A 27971-nucleotide genomic window follows, 5' to 3' on the forward strand; every position below is an offset into this window, starting at 1 on the left:
ACGATAGCATCATGATCATTGATTTTAGCCTTCATTTTATTCAATCAATAAGTTAAGATAGGGTTACTTGGTATATCTCTTTGGTCTCCATTACCATTGTCATGTAGTATATCCTTGTTGGACCAATCTAGAGCATAGTCACCACCATCATTGAATGCTCTGCTTCGATGTTGTGAAGTTCAATGACTGGTGGTTTAAAATTCTTCCATAATCACCACCGTAGTTGAATGCTCTTCTCGATGATGTGAAGCTCAACGAGACTAGTGATTTAAAATTCTTCCAACATCAAAGGGAAAAGTGGCTTGGTTGATTGCACTTGTAGCACATAGGGCGATGCTTTTAGTGTTATGATTAATAGACTTGGGATGCATTACATTACTTTGATTAGAGTTCTTTACATTACTTTGATCAGAGTTCTTTACATTTTGAACAAGAGGAGTGCATGCATTGCTATTTCCTACCCAAGGCTTCCTATTTACATTAATACCATTAAAATAACAAGATTCAATAAGAGCAATGTAGGGATGAAAAAAATATTGCCAATTGTTGTTGAAGCTTGAGAATTAGCGGTTTGTTTGGGTAAAAAGCATTGGATTAGCAAATATGCTTATTTAAGCCTTTCTTTCTTTTCGCATCATGAGCTAAAGTGTTTACATCACCAAGTGATGTAGGCTTAAACATGTTTACCTTGGTTGGTATGTTTTCTTCAAGACCAAATCTGTACCAATGATGAATAGTATCTCCACTCACATATATGAATATATATCTCAATCCAAGGCTTGCCATAACACCTCTATAGACTCGCCAAACTCTCAAATAATCTCTGAAGTGAAATCTAAGCTTGTAAAGAAGAGACGGCTACCCATTTAGATTGGATGAAAGAGAGCCTCATTTGCCTCCTTGATTTCCAATTTTGCATGTCCACTAAAGCAATGCATTGGTATGTTTACTTTAAAACACATCAACCTCTGCTAAAGTTTATAATATTAAGATATCTCTAAATCACTTAGAGAGAAAATAAATATTCTGATGGAAACATGATTCTCACTTTTACGGATGGCAGTTAGGTAAGCTTACACTTTCCAATTAGGAAAAAAGGCATTGGTGAATCGTTTATGCATAGATGGATTGGTCCCTTCACAATTGTCAAACAACTTCATGCAAACACCTACTTATTGACACGCGCAAGAAGGATCAAGGATCACTTTCTTGATTGCTCAAAGTTGGAACTATGACGTCTTCCTTTTGCTTGTCCAACATTGTTCTCTCCTTGTGCAATAGAAACATGAGGGCCGACTACGACACACATGCATACGACATAACACCACCTCCATGTGATTCGCAAACTTCAAGTCTCTAATTGGCCAACACATGGTGTATAGCCGCTCACATGTGTAAACTGACCATAAATGTAACAAATTGATCTATAAATTGGAAAAGAGGTCACCCTAGTGTTTCTCTCTCTCTCTCTCTTTCTCTCTCTCACACACATATTTTTGTGTTTTATATGTGTATGTATGTATGTAAGGTCACCCTAAGCAAAGTAAAGGGAGCTATGGGTACCCTGGAGGCTCATCTGTCTTCTGCGGCTGCCTTTGTCGAGGGCGGAGTCCAGGAGGCCTGCGACGATTCTTGCAGTATTTGCCTCGACCTCTTCTGCGACATCAACCCTATCACGGTTAGGGTTTCTTCTTCTGATTTTACATATGGTTTCGTTTATGCTACCTTCTTTTCGTTATGATTTTGGTTTATCTGCTTTTGTGTGATATTGGTTAACAGTTAGGGTTTCGATTATGTTGTACAACAGTTAGGGTAAGGAAATTTTTGGTGGCTTGTGCTGTGATTTCAGTTAGGGCTTTGATTATGCTCTCTATTCTCTGATCTCGATTAGGATCTTTGTTTGCTACGACTTGAGGTTTTAGGTCTTGTCTCTGCTGTTCAGATCCAGTTAGGGTTGTGGGGTTGCTCCTTAGACCTTTTTATCCAAGCTTAATATCTAGGCGGCAGCATTATTATCCAGTCGGCCAGCATTAACACCATTATATTCAGCATATATGATATATTTAGCAAGTCGGTTGCTGCTAGTTGACTAGCTCAGTCCATGCATATAAATAGCAAGCGATTGCATTCATTCAGCATTCAAGCATCCCGTAAGCATCTACAGGCACTCCTCTGCTCATCGTTGGTAAGAAACGCAGCTTCTCCACCATTCATCCTCTTGTAGAAAAACGCATCATCTCAACCTGCATACCAGCCATCATTGTTGCATATTCACAATAGAAAAGTCTCCAATCAGCCTTCTCTCAGCCTCAGTCTTGCAACCTTCCTACAGCCCCTTGGAAGAGTGCATTGGCGTCGAGATTGGTGATCATTGGTGCTTCTACAGCAGTGTACAATCAGCTTGACTCTTGGTCTTCCGAAGGTCTTGTGTTTGGCTTATCTATAGCCCCAAAGTCAATCATACAGTCATTCTCTTCAAAGAAATAAAGCAAATACTCCTGCAATAAGAGGGGGTCCTTCAGTGGGTAATTTGGCACCCAATAAAGTGTACAAATACATATCTCTCTCTCATCTATTGAAGTTTGAAGTGAAAGTAAGTCTCATGAAACTCAAGATACAGCAGGCGGTGTGAGACTTTGTATGACAGGATCCTTCATCTACGCATAATTCCGTTGCATGTTACATCTGTCAAATGCACAAGTGTGGAATTGATTGTATCAATTCTCTCTAGGACTACACCTAGAACTACAACTTCAAGTTTTAATTCTCAAGCGAAACGTGGGTTGGCATCCATACCGAACATAACGTGTTCAGTATTATCATAGGTAGATCCTGACCAATTAGATGATCTCTCAGTGCTGAACATGTGCAATGTTCCACCAGAACTGATGCATCCTCTCTGATGCTTGATGCACTGAGAATGATGGACTGAATTTATGCCTTGGGTATTTATACTCCTTCCTAGACCTGGTCGGCCCGCTCAATCATAGGCGGCCAGCATAAATATGCTCATGACTAGCTACAATAGCAATTTATGCTCGTAAAGGTCAGCGTTCTCACACCAACAAGGCTGCTAGCCACATGCGCATGAATCTGGCCACTGGGTAGCCTTGCGCAACCTGTATGGGCAGCCCCCATACTTGGCCGACTGGTTGGGCTAGCCCATAGGCCCTGTCGGCTGCTTGGCCAGGCCCCTTGGGCTGGCTGACAACCTGCCCAGTCCACACTAGGGCTGGTGGGTAAGGCATGGGGCCTTCCTGGCCCCCTTGGGGTGGCTCATAGCCTTTCCCATGCCTATACTTAAAGCAAACCTAAGTTCTACACAGTCGTCTTACATCTAGTCGCAGACCAAACACAGAGCAACTGACATCATTCCAAAGGGAGAGACACAGCGCGCACTGACACTGCTTTATGTGCAGGACAATGCACACCTGACCTTGGATGCATGTGCAAGACAATGCACACCTGACCTCAGACGAATGGAGTGGAACCCTGCCCGACTCGTCCTGGACTGAGCTCACATGGGACCAGTTTTCCACCACAGGTCTTACACCTTCTTTTTGAGATATGCCTATGTGGCATCCAAGTGCGGGATGCACGTGACAATGGTACCATGGGTTACTAGCTAAATGAAATGGGAAACTATTCCATGGTGCATTCTTGCATTGCATCTATGCGTGTAAGGTTTTGAACCTGTTTTCGCATGAACTGTTTTGTTGCATGTGTGAATTGTGTGTGTAGTTCATGAGTTGGGGATGCCCTCTTGTAAACCGTGCGAGTGAAACTGTCTTTTGACCACGCTTGTGGAATGTAGACATGTGGTAAGTATACTACTTTACTTTATGTTGCTCATTTTATGAGCAAATGGTAAATTTTTTTGTTTTGCAAGTCCACACTTTAATAAGTGTGTCCGCCCAAGTTAAGTTCGGGCAGACTAGTTTTCACTCTTGGTTGGCTAGGCACATATTTAGGCGCCCTTTTCTGCCTGTTATGAGCTTTGGGCGACCTCCCACATGTCAAGAGGGATGATTTGGACAGGTGGCCCAATAGGCATCCTCCACTCATCCTCTATATGTTGAGAAAGCTTATCTTCCCTCTCTCTCCTTCTCTAGAAGTGGGCGTCGACCATATGGGGGCTTCTCTTTTCATTTTTGGACACACGCACTTATGGAAAAGTTGTTTTTTGTCTTTTTCATGATTCCCATAGCCATGAAAGCTTGAGAAATCTTGTCTTCTACTGATGTAGTCTCCATATGATCACCAATTTGCTAAATTCCTCTTCTATTCATGAATATGGAGCCTCCTAAGTATTCCACTGCTCCCAAATTTTTTGTAGCCCTCTGCTTTGGGCATCTTTTGCACTTAAAAGTCCCAATTTTGGAGTCCGAATACCTTCTGAAAACCCTAATTTCAGCTGGGAGTGGAAATGGATCCCTGGAAGCGTGGACATCAACCATAAGATGGTTGTACTCAAAGGCAAGAAGCTGAATTGCGGTAAGAGCTCGTTTAAGCTCTCTTTCGCTTACTCAAGATCCGAATACTAGTCATTACGTCCTATGTCTCGTTCTTGGCACACACAATGTTTGTGTATGTTGGGACAGATCAGGGTTAGGGTTCTACAGGGAGACATACACAGAATTAGCAGCAGTAAGTACACAGTGGATGGTGATTGATGCTCACACAATGGATTGCATTGGAATGTGTGGAGCTAGTGAGTCAACTCCATAATATCAAAATACAATAAAAGTGGTGGTGTCCTTTCACACTAGATATCCAAGGGGAAAAACCATAGTCACAGGGGACGGAAGGGACGAGGGCTTGGAACGGAGGGACGTAGAAACGGGACGGACCGGCGATGGGGACGGAAGGGGACGGACGGACGTCCCCTTGGAAGCGTTACTCACAAGGGACGGGGAGGGGGACGCCTTTAGGAACGGAGACGGTTGTGGGGGACGGCAGGGAGCCGTTGCGCCGCATTCTGCCAGTTTTTTTGCCCATTTTTCTGGTCGTTTGTAGCCGTTTGGAGACACTTCGCCGTTTATGGCTTTTGGCTTGGCGGTTTGGGGATGGCTTGGGCCTTGGCCCTTGCCTCTCTCTCTCTCTTGCCCTCGAGGCTTGTCTCTCTCTCTTGCCTATCTAATATCTATATAAGAACAAGCCTCTACAAGGCTACAAGCACACACACACCCCTTCAACTTTCAAGGCTTCAAGGCCTCAAAGTACAAGCAGCTCTCTCTCTCTCTCAACTTTCAAGCCTCAAGCCACACTCTATGAGACTTGAGTATATCTACTCTCTCTAGTCTCTCTCCCTCAACTTTCAAGCTGCTTCTAGCTTACCATTTTAGTGTAAATTTGTGCTCATTTTGATGTACTTCCAAAGTAGAATAAGTGTAGGGTAGAAAAACTTTTAAAAAAAGTATTTTTTGAGTGCCGTTCTCTCCCCCGTCTCCATTCCCTACTCATGGCCGTCCCCCGTCCCGTCCCCGGTCCCTGAAAAACCCAAAGAGAGAAAAGTGTCCTTGGTTAGCCCATGTTCACATGTGGCACTACTCATAGCATATATGCCAATAAATCCCCCCTTAGTGGTAATGTGAACCTGTACAAGGTCGGTAGTAGATTACTCTCTGTAGGAGAGTAAGCCTAAAGCTTTGCGGAAAGCTTCAAACTTCTCTCGAGGCAATGCCTTCGTGGACAGATCTGCAACATTGTCCTGTGTAGAGTAGTAAGATAATGAGATTTCCCTTGCATGAATCCTCTCCTTGACATAATGATAATGAATCTCTATGTGCTTAGTAAGTGCATGAAACACTGGGTTTTGTGCCACGGCTATAGTACTCTGACTGTCAGTGAGTATGGTGGTGGGTGTCTGCTGACACTCATGACAATCAACCATCAATCTTCTCAGCCATACACAATCTACCTTGGCTGTAAAGGCTACTTTGTACTCAGCCTCACAAGTAGATGTGGCAACAGTGGGTTGCTTTTTGCCAGTCACAAGGGACGGGGACGGGGGAGGGGGAGGGAACGACACTCAAAAATACTTTTTTTTTTAAATTTTTCTACTCTACACTTATTCTACTTTGGAAGTACATCAAAATGAGCACAAATTTACACTAAAATGGTAAGCTTTTGAGTTATATTAATAATTAAGTAGATACAAAATGAGTCATGACTCAAGAGTCGGGACTAAGCCTTAAGGAGGTAGAATACATGGATGGACTCAAATGAGTCAATGACAAAAAAGTGCTGAAGACTAGAGGCTAGAGGCTAGAGCTAAGTAGTAAGGCCCATGAATCATGATCCATGAATGATCATCCACGTGAAGTGCTCGCCTCATGGTCATGGGTAGCTTGTGCCAAAGAAGCATCAAGCTCATCCTCAGTCTTATCCTCACGGGCATGCTGCTCTTGCACCTCATCCTCTTGTTGCTCTTCTTGTTGACTCATCTCCCACTCGGTGAAGGAATCTGCCTTCTTGGTCACGCTCTTGCAAAGCATTCGCAAGTTCGCGCTGACGAAGACAAGGTCATTGGCACGCTCTACCCTTTACGGTAGTAATTAGTACCCAAGGTGGATTTTTCAAGTCTGTTGGTGCTCAAGAGGCCATGTAAAATATGGCTCTTTCCCATACCATCGTACCCAAATTATAATTCAAAAGTGTCATTCTCATTTAAATGAATTTATGCATAGGAAGATGCATAAAAATTTGATTTTTACTTCGAAAGTGTTATTCTTCTTAAAATGAAATTTATGCATAAATAGATGCGAAAAGAATTTTTATATCAAAAATAAGAATTCTCTTGTATTCTATAAATAGATACGAGGATGTGAAACGAATCAAATAGATGAAAATGAACGAGGAATAGATGGAGATGTATGTATGTGAAAGAATGGACGTAGTTATATGTATGTGAAAGAAATGATGTAGATGTATGTATATGAAGGATGTATGTGAAAGAAAAGATGTATGTGGAAATAGATGTATGGATGTAGATATGGAATGTGGATTTGGATGTATGTGGATGTGGATGTGGATGGAGTCAGTTTCTCTTCCTAGAGGCAATGTGGCTGTAGGTACTCCAAAGTTGCTCCAAGCAAGAGGAGCTGACGGCCTGACTAAGTATGCGGATGGCAAGCTGCTGCAACTCTGGTCCATCCGAACCAAAGTCCTCCCACCATAGAGCAGCACCAACTTTGGAGCGGTCAACCTGTGCATCATGATAGCCATAGGAGCCATGAAATGACCTGTACATCGAAAGCTGGTCCCTGATCTTGCGTCTAACCGATGCATCAGGCACAAGACGATCTAAGATGATCCTCCATCTAGCGCTCACCTCCCAATCGCTCTCCTGCTTGTTGCCTTGGAATTCTGGGTCCATCACATAAGCTGCTGCATGCAATGGAGAGTAGTAGGAATTCCACCTTACTAGACACAAGGCATGGATCTCCTCGTATTTGTCTTCGTCAGGCACGAAGTCTTTCAACTTCTCTATCATGCGATCCATGGCCTCGTAGACCTTGCCTATGCATGGTTGCATAGCGTCTACAATCCTTAATAGGTGGACTATGGGCCTCACCATAGCATCTATGGTCTTCACACGCTCCCACCAAGAGGCGTCATCCGCCCGTAGCCTACATTCTTGGCCAGTGTTTGTATGGGACTCTTGCATGGCGACAAACTTGTCGCTAAGGAAAAGCCCCCTCAAAGCACCGCTACAATCCTTTAACTGGCCCAACATGAGAAAGTTGTAGGCAAACCGGGTGTCGGAATATTTGAGGAGAGAGAGACCGGACCTCTTGTTGAACTCATGCTGAAGTCTTTGGTGGTTGAGGACAAAGGAGACCATGGTGTTGGCCTCCTCAATGAGCGGGCTGATCCATGGTAATGCCCTGATGTCCTTGAGGAGGTTGTTTAGGTAATGAGCCATACAGAAAGACACCGTGAGATGTCCATACATACCTTGGAGAATAGCTCCCGCCGCCCTATTGGAAGGCTCCCCATCCGCAACAAAGCCCACTACATGCTCGGGGCCAACGATCTCCATGGTGGTAGCCCACTCCGCCGCAAGCACATCCGCGCTCTTCCCAGTGCCGGATGCATCATGAGATGAGATGAAGTACATCTCTCCGCGGGAATATGCAACCACGCCGTGAATACTCCTCTTGCGGGTGTCACTCCATCCATCCACAATGAGGGAGACTCCGTTCCTCTCCCATTGCCGCTTTGTGTTGTCAGCCGCTTGCTCTACAATGCGCTTCTCCTTCTCGAGCAATGTAGTGCGCAAGCTCTCGGATGAGGGGGGCGTATAGGTTGAGCCATACTCCCCAATCTTCTTAACCATGACCTTGAAGTATTTAGATCTATTCAAGAAAGTAATTTACTAATGAGAAGGGGACTAGGATGATGAAAACATGAATGATGAATTGGCAATGATCGATTGCACTTACCTAGCCGCTTGAAAGGCAATGTGGTCGTGGAAGAAGAAGCGGGCCACCGCCATATCCACCTCCTCCTTCAACTTGGGGTTCCAATTCTCCCCAAGTGTAGATTGTCGTCGTGGGCCACGTAATGGTTGAGAGGCCGTGGAGATGGAGGGTGCCGGCGTCGTGGATGGAGTAACATTCCGATCCACCACATGACTCCATTGTAGAGGCTTGAGTTCCTCTCCCCATCGTCGCGGGATCCACGGCCACTCATGGTGTCCTTCTTGTCGCTTCGACCGCCTCGTAGACACTAAGCTTGTCAAGAAGTTTCCGTCTCTTCTCGGGCGTGACATTCGTGCAAAACCTCACTTCATGCCCACTCTCATGCAAGAGGTGGGCTCGCACTTTGTCGGCGCCACCCGTTCGCCAGTATGGGCAAAGCTTGCATACCCATGGCCGAGAACCGCCTCCATGAGCGGATGGGGTGTAGTTAACCTCCTCCCACCATGTCCATCCCGTTGTCCTACGGGAAGCCCCGGCACGTGAGGAGGATGCCATGGTTGAAGATGGCTTGACTCTTGAGCCTTGAGGAATGAGAGAGAGAGAGAGAGAGAGAGAGAGAGAGAGAGAGAGAGAGAGGCCTAGAGCTTAGAGGCTTGGAAGTTGGAAGACTCAAGACTCAAGAGGCTTGAGAGAGAGAGAGAAAGAAAGAAAGAAAGAAAGATTTTATTAACGTCTTCCAAAAGACCGAACTCGGCCTATGAGACAAATCGGAGTACATGTATGGGGTATCCTCTGTCATCCCAACAAAATGAAAAAGTACTGAATAAAAAAGCTGAATCTGGGTGTGTAGGGGATGGAGCTCTATTACTAGGAGAATGCAAAGCTATATGCATGGAGTATACAATCATGATATGCAACCTAGCTAGCTCCATCCTGTACCATACTGGGGGTATAAAATGGTATACATCAGTGAAGGGGGTGTCCACAGCTCTCTGAAGAACATGCCTGGGTGTGCTCTGAAGCGAGCCAGTCGCTCCTCACCCTCTCTATGAAACTGAGCTCTGATCTCTGTCATCTCTCTCTGGTATAGGCGTGGTGTCCGAAAGCCAGGTGTCCTCTGTCTCCTGCGGGCTCTAAGTGTCTCTGCTCTCTGGAGAGTAATTCCCTGCCGTGTAGGGGCTGGGAGGGGTATGGATCTCTGAAAAAATGTAGTAATCTGTGTCTGTCGCCCCCCCTCTCGAGCTGTCTGAGCCTGTAATAATGTCTCTCTGTGGCGCTGTATGTCTAGAATGTATCTCCCCAGTATGCGCTGGTCTGCTGCCTCAAAGATCTGGCGTAGGGAATGTGGCTCTCTGAATAAAATGGGATATCTCTCTCTGATGGCTGTATATGCTCTGCATCTGCATACATAATGCTCCTCACTCTCCACCTCCTCTCTGCACAATCTGCATACCCTCTCCTCTCGGGGGATCCGTGCTGCTCTGCCAGTCTCAATCTCCAATCGGTGTGATGAAACTTTGAGCTGACCAATAGCCACTCGGGAGCCGTGTGGTAAAAAGCCCTCCATGTATCTAGGCCTCTCTATAAATCCATCATCAGTGATACTCATGAAGTGATCTCTGTAGTATAGCATCTTCGGTGGAAGAGGCTGTGTAGGCGATATCCATGTCTCTCGTGTATAGAGCTGCCATAGATCCTGTCTCAATACTCTGTTCCTCTCACTATGAGAGAGACGGATATGTGGTGCATCCCTGTCATACTGGAATGGTGGTAGATGATCCATGTCTAGGCCATGCTGTGAGAACCAATGTGTGACCTGTGCATACCATGATCCTCTGTCTCCTGCCTCAGCCAACTGTCTAGATGCCTGAAAAGCTCTGTATGATAATCTGTCCTGTGGCATCTCTCTGAATCTGTCTAGCAGGCATATAGTCTGAAATATGGCCTCTACCATCATAGGAGGCGCAGCAAACTCTGCTCGGATAATGTCATGAGGTACTGACGGTTTGCTGCGTATCATGCGTGCCATCATGAGGGCCTGTGGTCTCTCTATCTGTGTCCACCAATGTGTAGCAAGGCCTGGCGCCCATACTGCTGCTCCATACATCAATGCCGGTGTGACTAATGTGTCAAATAGCCACCCCTTCGTCCGGGGCTCCTGAAAATGCGCCTGGTGGCACTGTCTCTCTAGCATAGCCAATGCTGCATATCCCCGTGTCAATCTAGCTCTGGCTGCTGAACCCATGGTAAAGCGTGTGGCTGCTGCAGAGAAGGTAACCCCTAGGTACACGTATGATGTCACCACCTCCACCTGGCATCCTGCGAGAGTGAATGTCAGCTGACTCCTGCCCTGTCTCGATGTATGAAAGACCATAACCTTGGTTTTCCCAAGGTTCACAGTAAGACCCCTGTGTGTGCAGAAATCATGGAGTGCATGTAGATGCTGCTGTAGACCACCGGGGGACTCAGACACTAATACAATATCATCAGCATAGAGCATAATATGTACTGAGGTACCTGCTAAATCAACTCCATCTCCGCCTCCCCGTGTAATGAAGTCAGCCACCTCATCAATGTATAACCCAAATAGCGTGGGGGAAAGTGGGCATCCTTGCTTCACACCAATGGTGCTAGCAATAGTCTCGGACATACCTCCTGGACATCTGACTCGCCCAAAAACCTGCTCATATAATGCATAGATGCCCCATGTCATATCTGCTGGTATGCCAAGAGACTGCAGGCGCTGAAAGAGCCTCTCTCGTGGTACTGTGTCAAATGCCTTGCGGAAATCCACAAAGCAGCAATAGAGCTTTCTCTTCCTCACTCTGGCCTGATCAATCATACATCTCAAAGTGAATACATGGTCAGTGGTAGAGAAAGCTCTCCTGAAGCCTGCCTGCCCTGATGAGCGTAAACCTGCTCGCTCAGCATATAAGCTAAGCTCCTGCTCCAGCACTGCACCATAGAGTTTGGCCAGCACGTGGCCAACCATAACCGTCCTGTAGTTGCTCGGATCGAGCATATCCCCTGTTTTGTGAATCGGCACAATGGTGTGCATCGTCCACTCCGCAGGCAAACCCTCTGCTAGTGCCCTGTTAAACAGGTGTGCAAGAAAAGGAGCTAAAGAATCTACTGCATATATGAGATGCTCACCCTGCAGGCCCATATGGTCGGCAGCCCGTCCATGCTGTAGGCGGCGGATAGCTTCCTGTACCATCGAGTGGGTAAAGAAGCTAGCTGTGGTAGGTCGAGGCTCCTGTGGCTGAGGTATAGGTGGCTGCTGTGGGGCATGGTATAGACCCTCTGCATATGTGTGCCATGTCTGTGGGTCTGCAATAGGTGTCGGGGTCCGGGGCTCTCTGAAGTGCCGCCATGAGACAGGGCTATCTCTACTCATGAAGAAATGAAAGATCTCTAGCTCCTGTATCTCTGCGAAGGCCCGCCTTTTGCGGCGAGTAAGTCTCCTCATCTCTCTCCTCGACTCCTGCTCTGTGATGGCTCCCAAGGCTCTCTGTATGCGGAGTCGTGAGTATAGGGCTCTGCACTCGTCATCATACCATCTGTTCTGGGGCATAGTCCCAGGTCTCGCAGGCTCTCCTGAGTGTACACGATGTGGGAAGCTCTGTAATGCAGCCGTGTGTAGGAGTGATGCGAGCTGGGCTGTAATGGTATCCATAGATGCCAGGGGATCCATGAGTAGGAGCCCATCCTCTACTCTGCCAGTGTATATGTCTGCCATGTCATGTGTGAAGTAGATGGTAGTGTGTGGCGTCGGTATGTGGGGGGCTGGTGATACTGGTGATCCGGCTAGTGAAAATGCCAAGTATGTATGATCTGCCCCAATAGGACGAGGTGGAATGGAGAATGAGGTGACAAGCTGTGATGCCTCCAAAGACCCCATAATGTAGTCTACCACCGTGCCTCCGGTCCGTGTATGACCCCCATGTGGGAAGCATGTCAGCCCTCCTGATCCCGGCCACTGTAGCATCCCGTTATAAATAACGAGACGATGCCTGGCTCCCAACTCTAGTAAGTGGTCCCCATAATGTCCTCTGTCTAGTCCAGTGTCCTCTGATGCCCGACTAGCCCCTATCTCCTCTGGATCCACAGGGTGGAGGATCTCCATGTCATCATAGTCATACACCTCACACTGTCTGCTCTGTGTGTGGGCATTGAAGTCGCCCGTAAGAAATACTTCCCCTAGTGTAGAATAATGCATAATCTCCTCTGACAAACAAGTGTATGGCGAGGCTCCTATCTCCTCCTCCTGTGGCATGTCCTCTGTAATGACATAGGAGGATCCTGATGGAGAAAAGTAACATAGAGCTATGTATATAACCCTGTCCTGTGAGAGCTGTAAGCTGATCCACATGTATCTGGCCTCTGGATCCTGTGCTACCACTCTCAGTCTCCCCTGTAGCTCTCGTCTGAATAGGACTGCTACTCCCCCCGACCCTCTCGAGGTACCCTGGCGTGTGGTCCTCCTGTATGCTGACTCCCACTGGAATCCCTCTACTCGAGGTAGCCCTCTCTCTGGGCTCTGATGTGTCTCTGTCAGAAGTATGATGTCTCTCCCCACCATAACATGCTCCAGTCGTCCAGGCTGCACCCATAGTGAACCATTACAGTTCCATACTGCTATGTGTATCTCTGTCAGTGGCCTGGTCTGTGTCCCATAGGCCCCAAACCGCTAATCCATGGGCCGGCCATCAATGATGACCCGACCATCTCGATAGAAGGCCTTCTTGCCTTCTCTCCTCGCGTGTAAGACTCGTGGCATGCAAGTTCTCCTATGCTCAAGCTGCATCCTCGTGAGATCATCATCCAAGAAAATAGGAGCTCCCTCTAAACCCCGTAGTATAACCCTCTTCCTCATGAAGGTGACCCTCTCCGTCTCTCCTACAAACTGTAGGATAAGGGCTCGCTTGCGTGTTGAGTCTTTCCCGGCTCTCCATGCTTTGGTGAAGGGGAGAGGGTGCTCTTCCTTGTAGCCGAGCTTCATGCATAGAAGCTGTCCATCTTTCTCGGGAGTGGAGTCGGGTGTCTCGGCTATACCTGTGACTCGAATGTTGAGGCGGCGGGCATGCCTCATCTTCTCCTCCTCAATGGTGGTGTGAATGATTTGGTTTTCTTCCCTTTGAGTTTCCTCTCTCACTTCTTTACGGATGTTCTTCTTCACCACCTCGACCCATCCTGACTGCTTGGCTTCGAGCTTTCCTTCCATGTCCTTTGTGATCTCCTTGGAGATCTCTTCTTTGATGGCCATGAGAGTGTTGTCATTGATCTCCCCTTCTTCCTTCTCAGCATTCTTGATGGCTACCATTTCCACTTTCAATGCACTCACCTCCTCCTTGAGTGCCGTGTTCTCTTGTTCGAGGTTCGTGACCCGTGCTTCGAGAGCTATGATGTGCTTCGAGAGAGAGAGAGAGAGAGAGAGAGAGAGAGAGAGAGGCCTAGAGCCTAGAGGCTTGGAAGTTGGAAGACTCAAGACTCAAGAGGCTTGAGAGAGAGAGAGAGAGAGAGAGAGAGAGAGAGAGAGAGGCCTTGTGTGAGAGGCTTGGAACTTGGAAGTTGGAAGCTAGAAGAAGCTTGAAAGCTTGAAAGTTGTGTGTGCTTGTAGCCTTGTAGAGGCTTGTTCTTATATAGATAGGCAAGAGAGAGAGAAAGGGCTAAGCCTCAAAGGCTCAAGGGCCAAGGCCCAAGCCATAAACGGCCAAGCGGCGACTGCAACGGCTAGAAATGGCGACTGCAACGGCTAGAAACGACGAGCGCAACGGCAGAAAAACGCGCAACGGCTCCCTGTCGTCCCCCCACAAAGCCGTCCCCCACTGGCGTCCCCGTGTCTGAGGCATCCCCGTCCCCGTCCCCTGTGAGTGACGCTTCTTAGGGGACGTCTTTCCGTCCCCGTCGTCGGTCCGTTCCGTTTCGGCATCCCTCCGTTCCAAGCACTCGTCCCTTCCGTCCCCTGTGACTATGCTTTTTGCTCAACCATGATATGCATGAATTCTCGAAAAAGAAACAATTCCTATTGGTGGATTGCCGTGTATCGTAGTCACCAGCCCACTGTAAGCATGTAACTGCAAGTTGCCCCCTTGGGATATACCAAAGCAAGAGCCAGGGAGCTCTGAAGGTAGCGGAAGATCCACTTTACTGCTTGCCAATGCTTTGTACCTGGGTTGTGCATAAATTTGCTACGTTGGAAAACCCAAAACTAAATATCCGGGGGTGTGTTGCATAAGTATATGAGACAACCCACTGCTTGGCTGTAAACACACATATCAAAAGGCTCTCCAACATCATACATGCTCAATTTTATGTAGGCATATGCTCACTTATGGTAGTGCTATGTGTGAACAGGGCTTAACCAAGGGCACTTTTTCCCATGTGGTTTTTCCCCTTGGACATCAAGTGTGAAAGGACACATAATATATTTTGTAGTTCTATATTATATGGATGTGGCACACATGCAAGGGTTGACTTGCATTTTGTGGATACCACACTTTTGGCTCTCTCTCTCTCTCTCTCTCTCTCTCTCTCTCTCTCTCTCTCACATGGCTTGTGGGATCTCCCCCGAGACAGATATGCACGGCTCGCCCTGGAGTCCTCCCGACAGTTAGCTTTACAGGGAGACACGGCTTGTTGGTATGGACAGGTGACATCTTGGTTCCAGGCACATGGTTTTAGCATGGACAGATTGCCTCCCTTCCAGTATTCTCTGGAGGCACCCTCTCTCACTCTTACACGGACAGAGATTACCAGAATCATCCGTCAGGATTTAGTTCAGCTGGACATTAGGAGGACATGGATACAGCCGACTGAGGAGCTGGGCACGAAGATGGCTTTCTACAGAGAGCATTTTCTTCAGCTCACAGCAGATGGTTTTGTGATCAGACCCAGTTACATGGATGTACACTTGTCTCATGCAGTACGATGTGCTATTGGTCAGATTCGCACATCCTCACACCAGCTTGAGATTGAGATTGGCCGATATAGAGGTATACCAGCTGAGGCCAGGATATGCCGAGTATGCCATGGGGAGCCAGAGACAGAGCTGCATTATATATGCCATTGTACTGCATACTATGAGATACGTGGTCGTTTCCACTGTTTATTCAGAGAGGGTTTTGGACCACTTTCCAGAGTCATGGGGTACCAGGACCAGAGGTGTTTGGGATTGTTCTTGCTTGAGCTGCGGAGACATAGAGATAGCCTGCTTAGGCGCACAGAGAGCCAGACTCAGAGGCACATTACAGACTTCTTTAGTCCAGCCATCACTGCGCCAGATGGACCACAGCAGCAGCAGGACATGGATACCGCCCACACCAGGGGTACACTGATTGATCGTGCGATTGAGCTTGGGTGGTCCAGACGCCCACGACTACGGAGGAGGGCATCCCAGCATAGACGGAGGTTGCAGCGGCAGATTCGGATTATTCTTGCGAGGCATGCGGGACACCCAGTCAGGGTGCTGACCACAGAGGATATTGAGGAGATCCGCCAGTGTCCGATGCGGCACATATTATGAGATGGAGGTATCTCCATAGTGTACCTTCCAGTTCCAGTTTCATTTTCTAGGTGCCAGTAGTATCATCTTTATTTTTCATTTTCTCGGTTTTTTTATCCAGACATTGTATCAGATCCACCATGATGTAACTTTTGGTCTCATAGGTCATTATGGCCTTTTGAAGACGTTAATATAACATTTCATTTCATTTCATTTCTCTCTCTCTCTCTCTCTCTCTCTCTCTCTCTCTCTCTCTCTCTCTCTCATTTCTATGTGTGAGCTTCTCTACCCTGCACCTAACCCTAATGTGCAGGTTTGTGTGTGTGAGTGTGTGAGTCCAACACCCAACATTTGGTATCAGAACTGGGAGCTGGGAGCTGGCCCTGATATCCTGCTGCTGGAAAAATTCCTGCAAAATTCCGTCGCCACTGTGGTTCCGTCCGTCGAATTCCGTCGTCGCTGTGTTTTCGTCCGTCGGATTCCGTCGCCGGATTATCTGGTTCCGTCGGAGCTCCTCCGTCCAGCCACCAGGAACGGGCGGCACTAGTGGGGAGCCCACCACCACCGCCCAGCTCGCGGGCGGCACCGCCGTTCCCAGCCGGCGGCCACAGCAACATACGTGGCTCCGTTCATCCAACAGCCGGTGCCCGTCGCGGTTCCGTTCCTCCGTCAGAGCCCCCAGCCGGTCGACGTCAACACCTTTCCGTTCCGGCGCTACAGCAACGCTCCGTCCCGGCTGGTGCTCCCTTCCGACCGTCGACCACGTCCGGCATATTTGTTCCAGTCGCCGCCCTGCGCTCCGTCTCACGGCAACCGCCGGCCGACGACTCAGTCGCTTCTACCGTCCGGCGTCTCCGTTCAGGCCGTCGTCTATGGTCCGTCTCAACCGGCACACCGTGTCCGACTCCAGCGCAGGGAGCCTGCGTCTGAAGCGCCTACCGGCTCACGCCTGCCCGACTGACGACTCGCCCGACTATTCATCAGCGTCGTACTCGCTTTTGTCTCCCGCTTCTGGCTCGCCCGACACCAACGCCCAGCGGCTCCGTCTTCAACGCCCGCCTTACTCCGACGACTAGCTCGTTAATTGCCTGGTGCAGCTAGCCTACGACATCAGCTCCGTAAGCTTCAGTCCCTACTCCCCGTCGGCTGCCCACAGCCATCCGCCTTCTCCACCTGCAACGACTGGCCACCTGCAACGACTTCTTCCATCGCCCAAGTTCTTTTTCAATTTGTCTGCTCCAAGCCTGCTGCCCTTGCCTGAAGGTATTTTTCTGTACAAATTTTTTTATCAAACCCAAATACAAAATCTGCAGCCATTGCAGGGCAGGTCATATGCCGATTTTGCAGACAATGAATGCTGTGCAAGTCAGATTGAAAGAAAAATTGCAGGTGCAATTTGGGGGATTTTCAAAATTGAGGTCAAAATCAGCAAATTGAACGTCTCTAATTTGCAGAAATTTGGGGGTTTTCAAAATTGACGTCAAAATTGGCAAATTGAAACTCTTACATTTGCAGAAATTTGGGGCTTTTGTGAAAATTGGCCAATTAGATGCACATTGAAGCGATTGGAGTGCATAAAAATTGGGGATTTTCTGATTGGAGCATGTAATTGGGCATTACAGTTGCGATTTGTCGCGTATGTATACACATTGAGTGTAATTGGACAATTTGGTGCAGGTTTACACTGGCTTTGGTTTGCAGGCATACATTTGCACAGGACATTTGGTTGCCTGGCAGTGCACATTGGTGCTTGGTTTGCTTGCAGTTATACTTTGTTTACATGGCACAGAATTCTACAGATGTATTTGGTGTGCTCACCCAGGAGGACAAGCTGGATGGATCTAACTACTCCCTCTGGAGTTTTATGATCCGTAATTTGTTGGTAGCCAAAGGGCTTTGGGCATCGTGTGTGGTGATGACACACGCCCACATACCATTCAGCCAGCCACGCCTCAAAGGGGGGGGGTGCTCAAAGAGCTCCTGATGTAGATCCTGCTCCCACACAAGAGCAGAAGAGATGGGACTCTAGAGATGCACAGGCCATGTCATTGATAGCCCTTTCAGTGAAAAGAACTATTATTCCGCACATTCGTTCATGCAAGACATCGAAGCTTGCATGGGACACATTGGAAGCAATGTATCAGGTACGCAACGAGGCAAGAGTTGCCTACTTGAAGAGGCAATTGGATCTTCTTTCTATGGATGAGGGTGACTCCATGGCAGATCATCTCACCAAAGTGAAAGATTTGCAGGAACAATTGCTCAACATTGATGAGGTTATCCCAGACAGACAGATGGTCACCAACACTCTTCATTCTTTACCGCCTTCCTACTTGGGCTTTCACACCTCTCTCAACCTCTCGATGAGAGGAGGTGGTGATCCCGTCACTTTTGAAGAGCTCGTGGGTTTACTCTTGCAGGAAGAGCAAACAAGAGCAAACATATCGAGCAACTGTGGTGGAGAAAAGGCATTTGCAGCCAAGGATAAGGGTAAAGCAAAGAGCTTTAAGCATGGGGGACAACAGTCTAGCAAGGCTGGTCATGGACAGCCCTCTTCTAGTGGTGAAAAGTTTGACAAAGGGGATGCAAACAAGCCCAAAAAGAAGGGCAAATGTCACTATTGCCATAAGCCTGGACACTACATCAGTGAATGTAGGAAAAGGATTGCAAAAGAGAAAAAGAAAGAAGCAGGCCATGCAGTAGCAGACTCTTCGGATGACAAAGCACAACAATCAGCTAATGTAATCCAGGAAGAGTATACTTTTTTGGTCACATGCACTAGTGACACACCAAGTGCTTCAGACACTGATATGTCTTGCATTGCATCTGACAGACAGAATGCATCATGGTATTTTGATAGCGGTGCTTCGAGCCACATCACTTCATGCAAAGATGTATTTCAGCACTTGGTTTATGCTTCAAATGGCCGCACTGTATCATGTGCAGATCATACCACATATCCAGTAAAGGGAATTGGTAATGTCATACTTATTGCAGCCAATGGTGCCAATATATGTATGAAAAATGTATTGTATGTTCCAGGGATAAAGAAAAATCTGCTCTCCGTCTCAGCCATAAACGACCAAGGTTTCAAGGTTGAATTTGAAGACGGGAAGTGTTTGGTAAAAGACCCATCAAAGGGTTATGAAATAGTCACTTCTGGAACACGATACAAAGGCTTGTATAAGCTGGACAGCTATGACAAGCGCACTTATGATGTAAATACAGTGGCTGCCCACACTCCTGCTATGCATGATGCAGAGCTATGGCATGCTCGTTTTGGGCATGTAAATTTTCAGAATTTGATGCTTTTGCAGAAGCATCATATGGTTGATAATATGCCGCCTCTTGAGTCTCCGCCCAGACATGTATGTGAGGGGTGTATTTTGGGAAAGATGCAACGGAAACCATTCCCCAAAGATGGAGCTGTTAGAGCTGAAAGTAAATTACAGCTCATACATAGTGATGTATGTGGTCCAATGCGGACACCATCCATAGGGGGGCATCTTTACTTTGTCACATTCATTGATGACTACTCCAGGTTTGCTTGGGCTTACCCTTTGAAAGCAAAAGAAGATGTGTTTACATGCTTTCGACACTTTGTAGCAATGGCTGAAAATATGTGTGCATGTAAAGTCCAAACACTCCGCTCAGATAGAGGTGGAGAATACATGTCAAATGCATTCAAGGATTATATGCTTCAAAAGGGCATCAAACACCAATGTACTGTGCCTTATACACCGTAACAGAATGGTGTAGCTGAAAGGAAAAATAGATCTCTCATGGAGATGGCAAGATGCATGGTGAAAGCACAAAAGTTGCCTCACAAATTTTGGATGGAAGCTATAATGTGTGCAACTCATGTGTTGAACAGGTGCCCAACAAAAGCTTTGAAAACCATAACACCATTTGAGGCTTGGTATAGCTGAAAGCCAACAGTGGATTATATGCGTACATTTGGGTGTTTGGCATATGCACATGTGCCATAACAACTCCGAACAAAGCTTGATGACAAAGCAATTAAATGCATTTTTGTGGGCTACAGCAATGAAAGCAAAGGATACCGTCTTTATAATCCAACTACACGAAGGATTTTTGTGAGTAGAGATGTGGTATTTGCTGAAAATTCAGAACAGCCCATGGTCAGCTTGTATAAAAGCAATGATACAGGCATTCAGGACATGTTTGATGGACTTTTACCCATTGCAATTAGGGGGGATTCAGATCAGCCAGCCCCTACACAAGAAAATCCACATGTAGAACATGTGGACCAGCCAGCCATTCAGCCCCCTTTTGTGGAAGAAGTGGAAGATCTTGTCAGGGAAGAGCAAACAGCCATAGACACAGCCAAGTCAGTGCCAAGATGGTTGCTGAAAACTTTGCAAGAAAGCAAACTTGCAGCTCCACTCACAGGTAGAACAAGGGCTAGTTCTAGCCATGCTTTGAATGTATATCGTGGGGAGTCTGCATTCGCAATGGGTGGTCTCTTTGATTCAGAAGAGCCTTCTTCTTATGAAGAAGCACATGAGAATGAGCATTGGTTGCAAGCTATGCAAGCTGAAATTTCTTCTATCATGAAGAATAATACATGGGATCTTGTGGAATTGCCTAAAGGCAAGCATGTAATTGGCACAAAGTGGGTGTACAAAGTCAAAAGAAAGTCTGATGGTACTATTGACAGGTACAAAGCAAGACTTGTGGCCAAAGGCTACTCCCAGAAAAAGGGAATAGATTATGAAGAGACTTTTGCTCCTACTTCGAGAATGACCACAATAAGATCAGTGATTGCATTGGCTGCCCATAAAGGATGGAAAGTGCATCAATTGGATATCAAAACTGCATTCTTAAATGGGGATTTACAGGAGGAAGTATATGTAAATCAGCCCATTGGTTTTGTAGTTCCTGGTGAGGAACATAAAGTATGCAGGTTGCACAAAGCATTGTATGGGTTAAAGCAAGCTCCAAGAGCTTGGTATGATAAGATACATGCTCATCTAACCAGTCAAGGTTATGAGAATAGTCCAGCTGAAAGCACATTATATGTGAAGAAAACCAATGCCGATATTCTCATAGTCATCTTGTATGTAGATGACATGCTCATTACAGGTACAAGCAAAGCACAAATTTCAGATTTCAAAGCCGATTTGAAAGCTGAATTTGATATGTCAGATTTGGGGCCTTTACACTACTATCTCGGCATACAGTTTATGCATACAGACGATGGCATTGTTATGCAGCAAACTAAGTACATAAAAAGTTTGCTAAAAAGGTTTCACATGGATGAATGTAAGCCCATTTCTACTCCGGTAGAACCAGGTGTACGGCTTACTATGCATGATATTGGAGAGCCTTTTGAGGCCGGCCTTTATAGCCAGGCAGTGGGATGCCTCATTTACTTGTGTAACACGAGGCCAAACATATCTTTTGGAGTGTCTTTGTTGAGCAAATTCATGCACAGCCCAGGCACAAAGCATTGGCAAGCAGTCAAACGCATTTTTCGTTATCTTAAGGGTACCCTGGATCTTGGTTTGTTCTATCCCAGGGGGGGCAGCTTGCAGCTTTATGCATACAGTGATTCAGATTGGGCTGGTGATTATGATACCAGGTAATCCACCAGTGGGAATTGTTTTTTTCTTGGCAGCTCATGCATATCTTGGTTGAGTAAAAAGCAACCCACTGTTGCTACATCTACTTGTGAGGCTGAGTACAGGGCAGTCTTTACAGCTACAGTAGATTGTGTATGGTTGAGGAGACTATTGGCTGATCTTCGTGAGTGTCAGCAGACACCCACCACCATTCTCACTGATAGCCAGAGTGCTATGGCCGTGGCACGAAATCCAGTATTTCATGCATGTACCAAGCACATAGAGATTCATTATCACTATGTCAGAGAGAGGCTACATGCAGGGGAGATCAGTTTATCTTATTGCCCTACACAGGATAATGTTGCAGATCTATTCACAAAGGCTTTACCTCGAGAAAAGTTTGAAGCTTTCCGCAAAGCTTTGGGCTTACTCTCATACAGAGAGTGATCTGCTACCTTGTACAGGTTCACACTTCCACTACAGGGGGGATTTGTAGGCATATGCTCACTTATGGTAGTGCTATGTGTGAACAGGGCTTAACCAAGGGCACTTTTTCCCATGTGGTTTTTCCCCTTGGACATCAAGTGTGAAAGGACACATAATATATTTTGTAGTTCTATATTATATGGATGTGGCACACATGCAAGGGTTGACTTGCATTTTGTGGATACCACACTTTTGGCTCTCTCTCTCTCTCTCTCTCTCTCTCTCTCATTTCTGTGCGTGAGCTTCTCTACCCTGCGCCTAACCCTAATGTGCAGGTTTGTGTGTGTGAGTGTGTGAGTCCAACACCCAACATTTTAGCCTTGGCTCCTTAGGAGTAGAGATGGTCTTACAATCTTGAAACCGAAATTTGTGCAACAGCTTTTGAATGTACTTTGATTGCTATATATAAATCCCAACATCTGTCTGCACAAATTGTATGCCCAAATAATAATGCAACAATCCCAAATCTATCATCTCAAATGACGTTTGCAATTTAGCTTTAAATGCTGAAATTTTTTCCATATCATTTCCAGTTGGCTGCATGTCATCCACATAAAGAATGAACATAATCAAAGTGCCATGATCCTCTTTCACATAGAGAGTGCTCTCTGCTGGACTATTGCGAAAACCCTATGTGGTCAAATAAGTATGGATCTTCTCATAACAAGCTCGGAAAGCTTCCTTGAGACCATAAAGTGCTTTTCGAAGCTTGCATACTTTGTTTTCATGACCATGCATCACAAAACCAATGGGCTGATTTACATAAACTAGTCGCGGCGGACGGAACGTGCGCAGTCGTCGGAAGGAAAGCAGCAGTACGATAGCTGTACAACACTACATGGTCGCTGTACAACATCCCTACAGTCAGCCCCATGTGTGGTTTGTCAGCTAGTCTTTTTCCCGGTGCCCTGGTAGGTAAAAGGGCGGTGTTTTGGGGGCTGATTATTGGGACTGTTTGTGACAGTTTTTGGGACAGCTTTGAGGCTTTTTGCAGGGGTTGATTTGAGGCCCAGTTTTGGGGCTGATTTGGCACGGAGTTCGGGCCAGCTTTTGGCTCCATACTGGGCTAATTTATGGATGGTTTATGAGCTGATTTTTGGGGACTGTTTTGGAACAGTTTTAGACAGCCTCTAGAGCTATGTTTGTATCTTGGCTTTAGACTGAGTTCTGGGCAAGAAATTTTGTGCTGATGCTTTGTGGAAAATCCGGTGCTGTATGCACCCACACCTTGGTATCTTGTAAAAGCTTTTGTGTGAATAAAGTTCCTACGGGGGCCGGCTGTTCCGGCCAAGTGCGGTGTTATTGTATTATTTAAGGTTCTTTCGCTATGTTGTGATGCTCTGCGTTGGGTAGAGCAACCAAGAGGGGAGGATGGGGGCGGCGCTGGAGGCAAGACCGGTGGCGGAGCAGAGCAACGTGAACTGCCGAAAGGGAGCGCAATCGCTGGACGGAACGGCAAGCCAGCAAAGTTGCTGGACAGATTGGTGCAGCTAAGCATGGCGAACGGCAATGGCCTGCACGATAGGGAGCAGCCAGGAGAGCAGCTCTGATGCCACTGTTGTCCCAAGAGGGGATCTATAGCTGAACTAGGGTTTGGTATAGCAGCACACTCACACAGAGAAGATTGCATTGGAATGTGTGGAGTTGCAAGGTCAACTCCATAATATCAACTAAAATAGAAGGTTTCCTTTCACACCTTCTATTTTAGAAGGTGTGAAGAGAAGATGATGAGAGATGCAAAGAGAAGATTGCATTGGAATGTGTGGAGGTAGAAGGTCAACTCCATAATATCAACTAAAATAGGTGTCCTTTCACACTAGATCTCCAAGGGGAAAAACCCAAAGGGAGAAAGTGCCCTTGGTTAGCCCATGTTCACATGTGGCACTACTCATATTATATATGCCAATATAACCACCCCATAAAGTATGATGGCATGTGCTCTATTAAAAAGGTGGCCGCCCAAGCTTTGTTTAAAAGAAAAAACCTTATAAAGCTTTTTTCCCTTAAAAACTGGGCGCCCCTTTAGAAACTCCCAAAAGTGGCCGAGTAAGCCTTTCTTCTTAGGTCTTCCTTCTAAACAAAGATGCTTTAAACTATTTTAAGGAACCCCCCTCCCCCCCCCCCAACCCCCCCAAAAAAAAAACAACTTGGCTCTTTTGGCAGCCTGGCGGCCTGCTCTAGAGGCTTCTGGCTGTCTGGCACACCAGCACGCACCCGCCTCCATCTCTCTCCATTGACCCAATCTGCTGGCCGCGTGGGCGTTTCTCTCTGTTGCGCCGACCAGCCCTGTGTGCTGCGTTAACAGCCTGGTTGTACCGTTGCGTCCAAGTAATCCAGCTGCGACTGCTGCTGCGCAACCAAGTCGCCATGCTTCTGCCCATCAGTCAGCTGTCATGTCCTACAGGTCATGTGCTGTTGCGTCTATTGATTCACCAAGTGGCTGTGCAACCAGTCCCATGCCTGTGTGTGCCTACAGCCTTGCTGTCTGGCTGAGTACAGCCCAGGGCTGCACATCCAAGGTTACCCTTGACCACATGTTGATTTCATAGTTACGGGAAACGCCCGAAACGACCGTTTTTGAGTGCCGAAACGCGTTTCGGGGTAGGTAGGGGACTGAAACGCGTTTCGGTAACCCCAAAACGGTTGCCTGAAACGTTTCAGCTAATAAGGGAAACGTTTCAGCTTGCCGTTTACCACAACACCACACGTTTCGGAGATCTTTCCACCCAAATCGACATGAACTAGTAAGAAAATGTTACACTACAACAACTGATATCCATTTTATTCCCCTTTCATTCTTATAAACCATAAAATTCATGTCATAATGGGATCACATGTGCATACAAACAATCATGAATTTTCAACCCCTCCCCTCCTTTAGCCCTCCTTGCTGACATGGCGTTTTCGTTTCCGTTTTGGCTCTCCTCAAAATTTTCATTTCCGTTTCCCCGTTTCCCTCAACTATGGTTGATTTACATGTCTAGGGTACAAAACCCTAAAAATCAGAGTCTTCAGAGAGTCGACCAGGATAAACAAGAGTTCTCAGATTTCTGCACATCCCTTACACACATGAATCTCGCATATTCCCCCTCTCAGAATCCATGTAACCTAACATGTCAGCAGAGCCCTAAAAAGCATAAACTTTTTTATGAGATGGAAACTTAGGCATGGTGTAGAGAAATACCTTCAGTATGCATCAAATCAACTTTAGCACAAAAGGGTAGTGAATAGATCTTGCAAATCCATGAAGCTTACTGAGACCTTCGCTTGTGCATTACAATACCTGTCGTGTTTAGGCCGCTCTGATACCAAGTGTTACAACCCCATGGATCTCCCAAATGCAAAACACAAGTGATTAGTACAAACCCGCTCACCTCCTAACCGTAGTTGTATGCTTTGAACAAGGAGCTAAGGTCTGACTCCCACAGATCCATGCCAGTCCTTCGGCATGCCGATCTATGCTTTGCCACACGTAGTGAGAGTCTTGGTTGAACTTTGACTAATAGTGAGGTTATGACAATAATAACCCATGTTTCACTTATATGGTACCCACTGCTACTATAAATAATTATCCTGTTATAAATAGCCAGTACACATGGATCTATTAATAATAACCTTAGCCGCCCGTATTAGCTTGCTTTCTGCTAATCCTATAGCTCCCCTAACCTTGCCGGATTAGGCCACTAATCCCAAGGATTAGTACTATGTACGAAACACTTAGGGAATAATTTAAAACTGAACATTGCTTTTCCTGATCTGTAGGTCACTTCTTGCAAACATGGATACCATCTTCAGTGCATCCTAGAATGGTAAGTGGTGCTGCCTATGTTACCTAAAAGATGTTGGATCTTTTTGTTTACTTTATTGCCTTTTGCCAAGCTCTTGTCTTGCTGATGTGTCAATCAGGGCTCAGAGGAGCAAAGAGTGCCCAATGTGTTGGCAGCCCCTCAGCTTAAAGGATCCTAGCAGGTAATGGCTAGAACTTTGATTAAAGACATTATGAGTGGGCTGGCTTAAGAAAGAGCAAAGAAAGACTTGCTAAGCTAAGCATTCTATGTTAACCAAATTTGTGACAGCCAAGCGCTCTTGGATGCTGTGGAACAAGAGAGGTCTGCTGCCTGGTCGTCCTCAGTCTTGCATAGTAATTCAGTGGGGGGGTTTGAGTTCCATCAGGTATGCTGTTGTTCCATCATCTGTAGTTGTTCCTGCAATTTTTTTTATTTTCAGCAATTTCTTGAAGCAGTATTTTTGTAATAAATATATGGCCTACTCCTACTTCTATGTATATAGGTCCCAGTTTTTACCAACGATTCCAATTTTGAGGAAAGGATTATGCATCATCTGGCTGTGGCTGCTAGAGCTCATCAGTTTGCAAGGCGAGAGTCTTTGCGCAACAGTTCATCTAGCACACAGGATCACCCACAACTTGTGGTGGTGCCTACAACACATCCAACACAGGTACCTTTGGCAGCAGACAGTCATGATGCCATGGGCGGAAATTTTAGGACAGTCGGGCCTGCTCGGGGGCAGCAGCCAGCTGGCAGCGTGAATGATCCTCTTAGAGCTCGTGCCACCAATTCGGATGCTGGAAGGCTGGACAGGTATGTATGATGTGTGGACAGACCTTTGATGTTTGTATTCCTTTCAATAAATCTTTTTTGTTGTTGGCGGAGACAAGGAGTAATTGTATGCCCTCAGCAACAGATACAGCACAGACCCTGAGCATGTGGAAGAAAATCAGCAAAGATCAGCATTCTCTGAAATGTTTTCTATAACAGAGTCCTTGAAGTCACGCTTTGCTGCAGTGTCATCCAGGTTGGTGGGGCTGTGTGCACATGTGCTTGTGTGTGTGGTTATGCTTATGAGGGTGCAATGCAGGCAGGCCCTTCATACGCCTTCATGTCAAAGTGGGTGTATTTTGATTCCCTCTTTGTGCAGGTACAAGGAAACATTTACCAGAACTACCAGAGGCTTTAGGGACAGGTTGCGATCACAAAACAACGGGATGTCTGACCTTGGAGCCCATGCTCGGGATATGAGTGCGGGTGTGGCTCGAGTTTTAGAGAGGATATCTCCTGAATTAAGTGGGAAAAGGAGGGGAGAAGTAGATGTACCAACCACTTCTAGTGGTACGTATGTATTGGATGACGAGAGAGAGTCTGAAAGCAGGAGTACATTAGAAGCATGTTCTGGAACTGGGTGCACCACCGACAACCATTTGGAGGGGCAAGGAACAAGCAGAACTTTGCCACAGTCACCAACTGAAACTGTTTAGATAGACACCACCCAAGCAATTGTAGATAAATCAGAGAAGTGACATACAAAATGGGGCATCAGTTCATGAATGAGGCTTTTGTGGCGTGCTATGTGGAAGTAGGGATTCCTGTTGTCACGGACCTGTTCAAAGCTGCTAATTTTTATCATTTGCAAGGAGTAGAAGACCAGTACTGAAGGGCAGGGCAAGACAGAACCGTGAAGATCCTTTACATCACAAACTGCTCGAGGGCTGCTGGATCTTTGCTGTGTCGGTCATAGAAGGTATTTATCTGGTGTCTTGCTGAGAGAGGCCCGCTCTCAGGTTCAATCTTCTGGTGTCGCGATTCATGCAATGTGCTTAAGGATGGTGTGATCGGGTCTCTGTCCTACATTACGTGTACATCTTCTGATATTACCAAGTTGGTTTGATGTAAATATGCTTCTACCTTTTAGCATAAGGAGGTTCAGATAATACAACTACAGCATTGCTATTTATAATCACGTTTTACTTTTCAGAGTTAACATTTCTCTAATAATAATAATAAAAACAGCCAGACTATATTGCATGCTCTCTCTCTCTCTCTCTCTCTATTTGCATTCCAGTGTTGGCTATTTGATATCTTGGTGCACCCAGCAGCGAGGTATGGGGCCCAATTCTGGGGACTGGATCTCACTTAGGCAAAATGGAAGAGCATTGAGAGACTCTACGTGATG

At 46.5% G+C, this 27971-nt stretch overlaps 1 protein-coding gene across 1 annotated transcript; it reads left to right on the forward strand.

Moving 5' to 3' along the window:
- The first annotated feature begins 1465 nt into the window (after positions 1–1465).
- On the forward strand, positions 1466–27769 carry LOC147609235 (E3 ubiquitin-protein ligase RHF2A-like). The gene is made up of 7 exons (XM_086787807.1): positions 1466–1678; positions 25764–25810; positions 25908–25970; positions 26078–26174; positions 26292–26602; positions 26706–26816; positions 26940–27769. The coding sequence occupies exons 1-7, from the start codon at positions 1508–1510 to the stop codon at positions 27274–27276; spliced, it is 1137 nt and encodes a 378-aa protein (XP_086643933.1). The 5' UTR covers positions 1466–1507; the 3' UTR covers positions 27277–27769.
- Positions 27770–27971: the final 202 nt, after the last annotated feature.

Source organism: Cibotium barometz, chromosome 51, assembly GCF_041138505.1.
Source record: "Cibotium barometz isolate CiBa-2024 chromosome 51, ASM4113850v1, whole genome shotgun sequence".
In the NCBI taxonomy this organism is placed as follows: Eukaryota; Viridiplantae; Streptophyta; class Polypodiopsida; order Cyatheales; family Cibotiaceae; genus Cibotium; species Cibotium barometz.

What these genes read in the sequence shown, in the direction of transcription:
- LOC147609235 (XM_086787807.1), top strand. Translation starts at nt 1,508, where the DNA reads ATGTGTATGTATGTATGTAAGGTCACCCTAAGCAAAGTAAAGGGAGCT. An exon ending in AGCTTAAAGGATCCTAGCAG is followed by an intron (nt 25,971 to 26,077) that starts GTAATGGCTAGA and finishes AATTTGTGACAG; the next exon opens with CCAAGCGCTCTTGGATGCTG. An exon ending in GGGGGTTTGAGTTCCATCAG is followed by an intron (nt 26,175 to 26,291) that starts GTATGCTGTTGT and finishes CTATGTATATAG; the next exon opens with GTCCCAGTTTTTACCAACGA.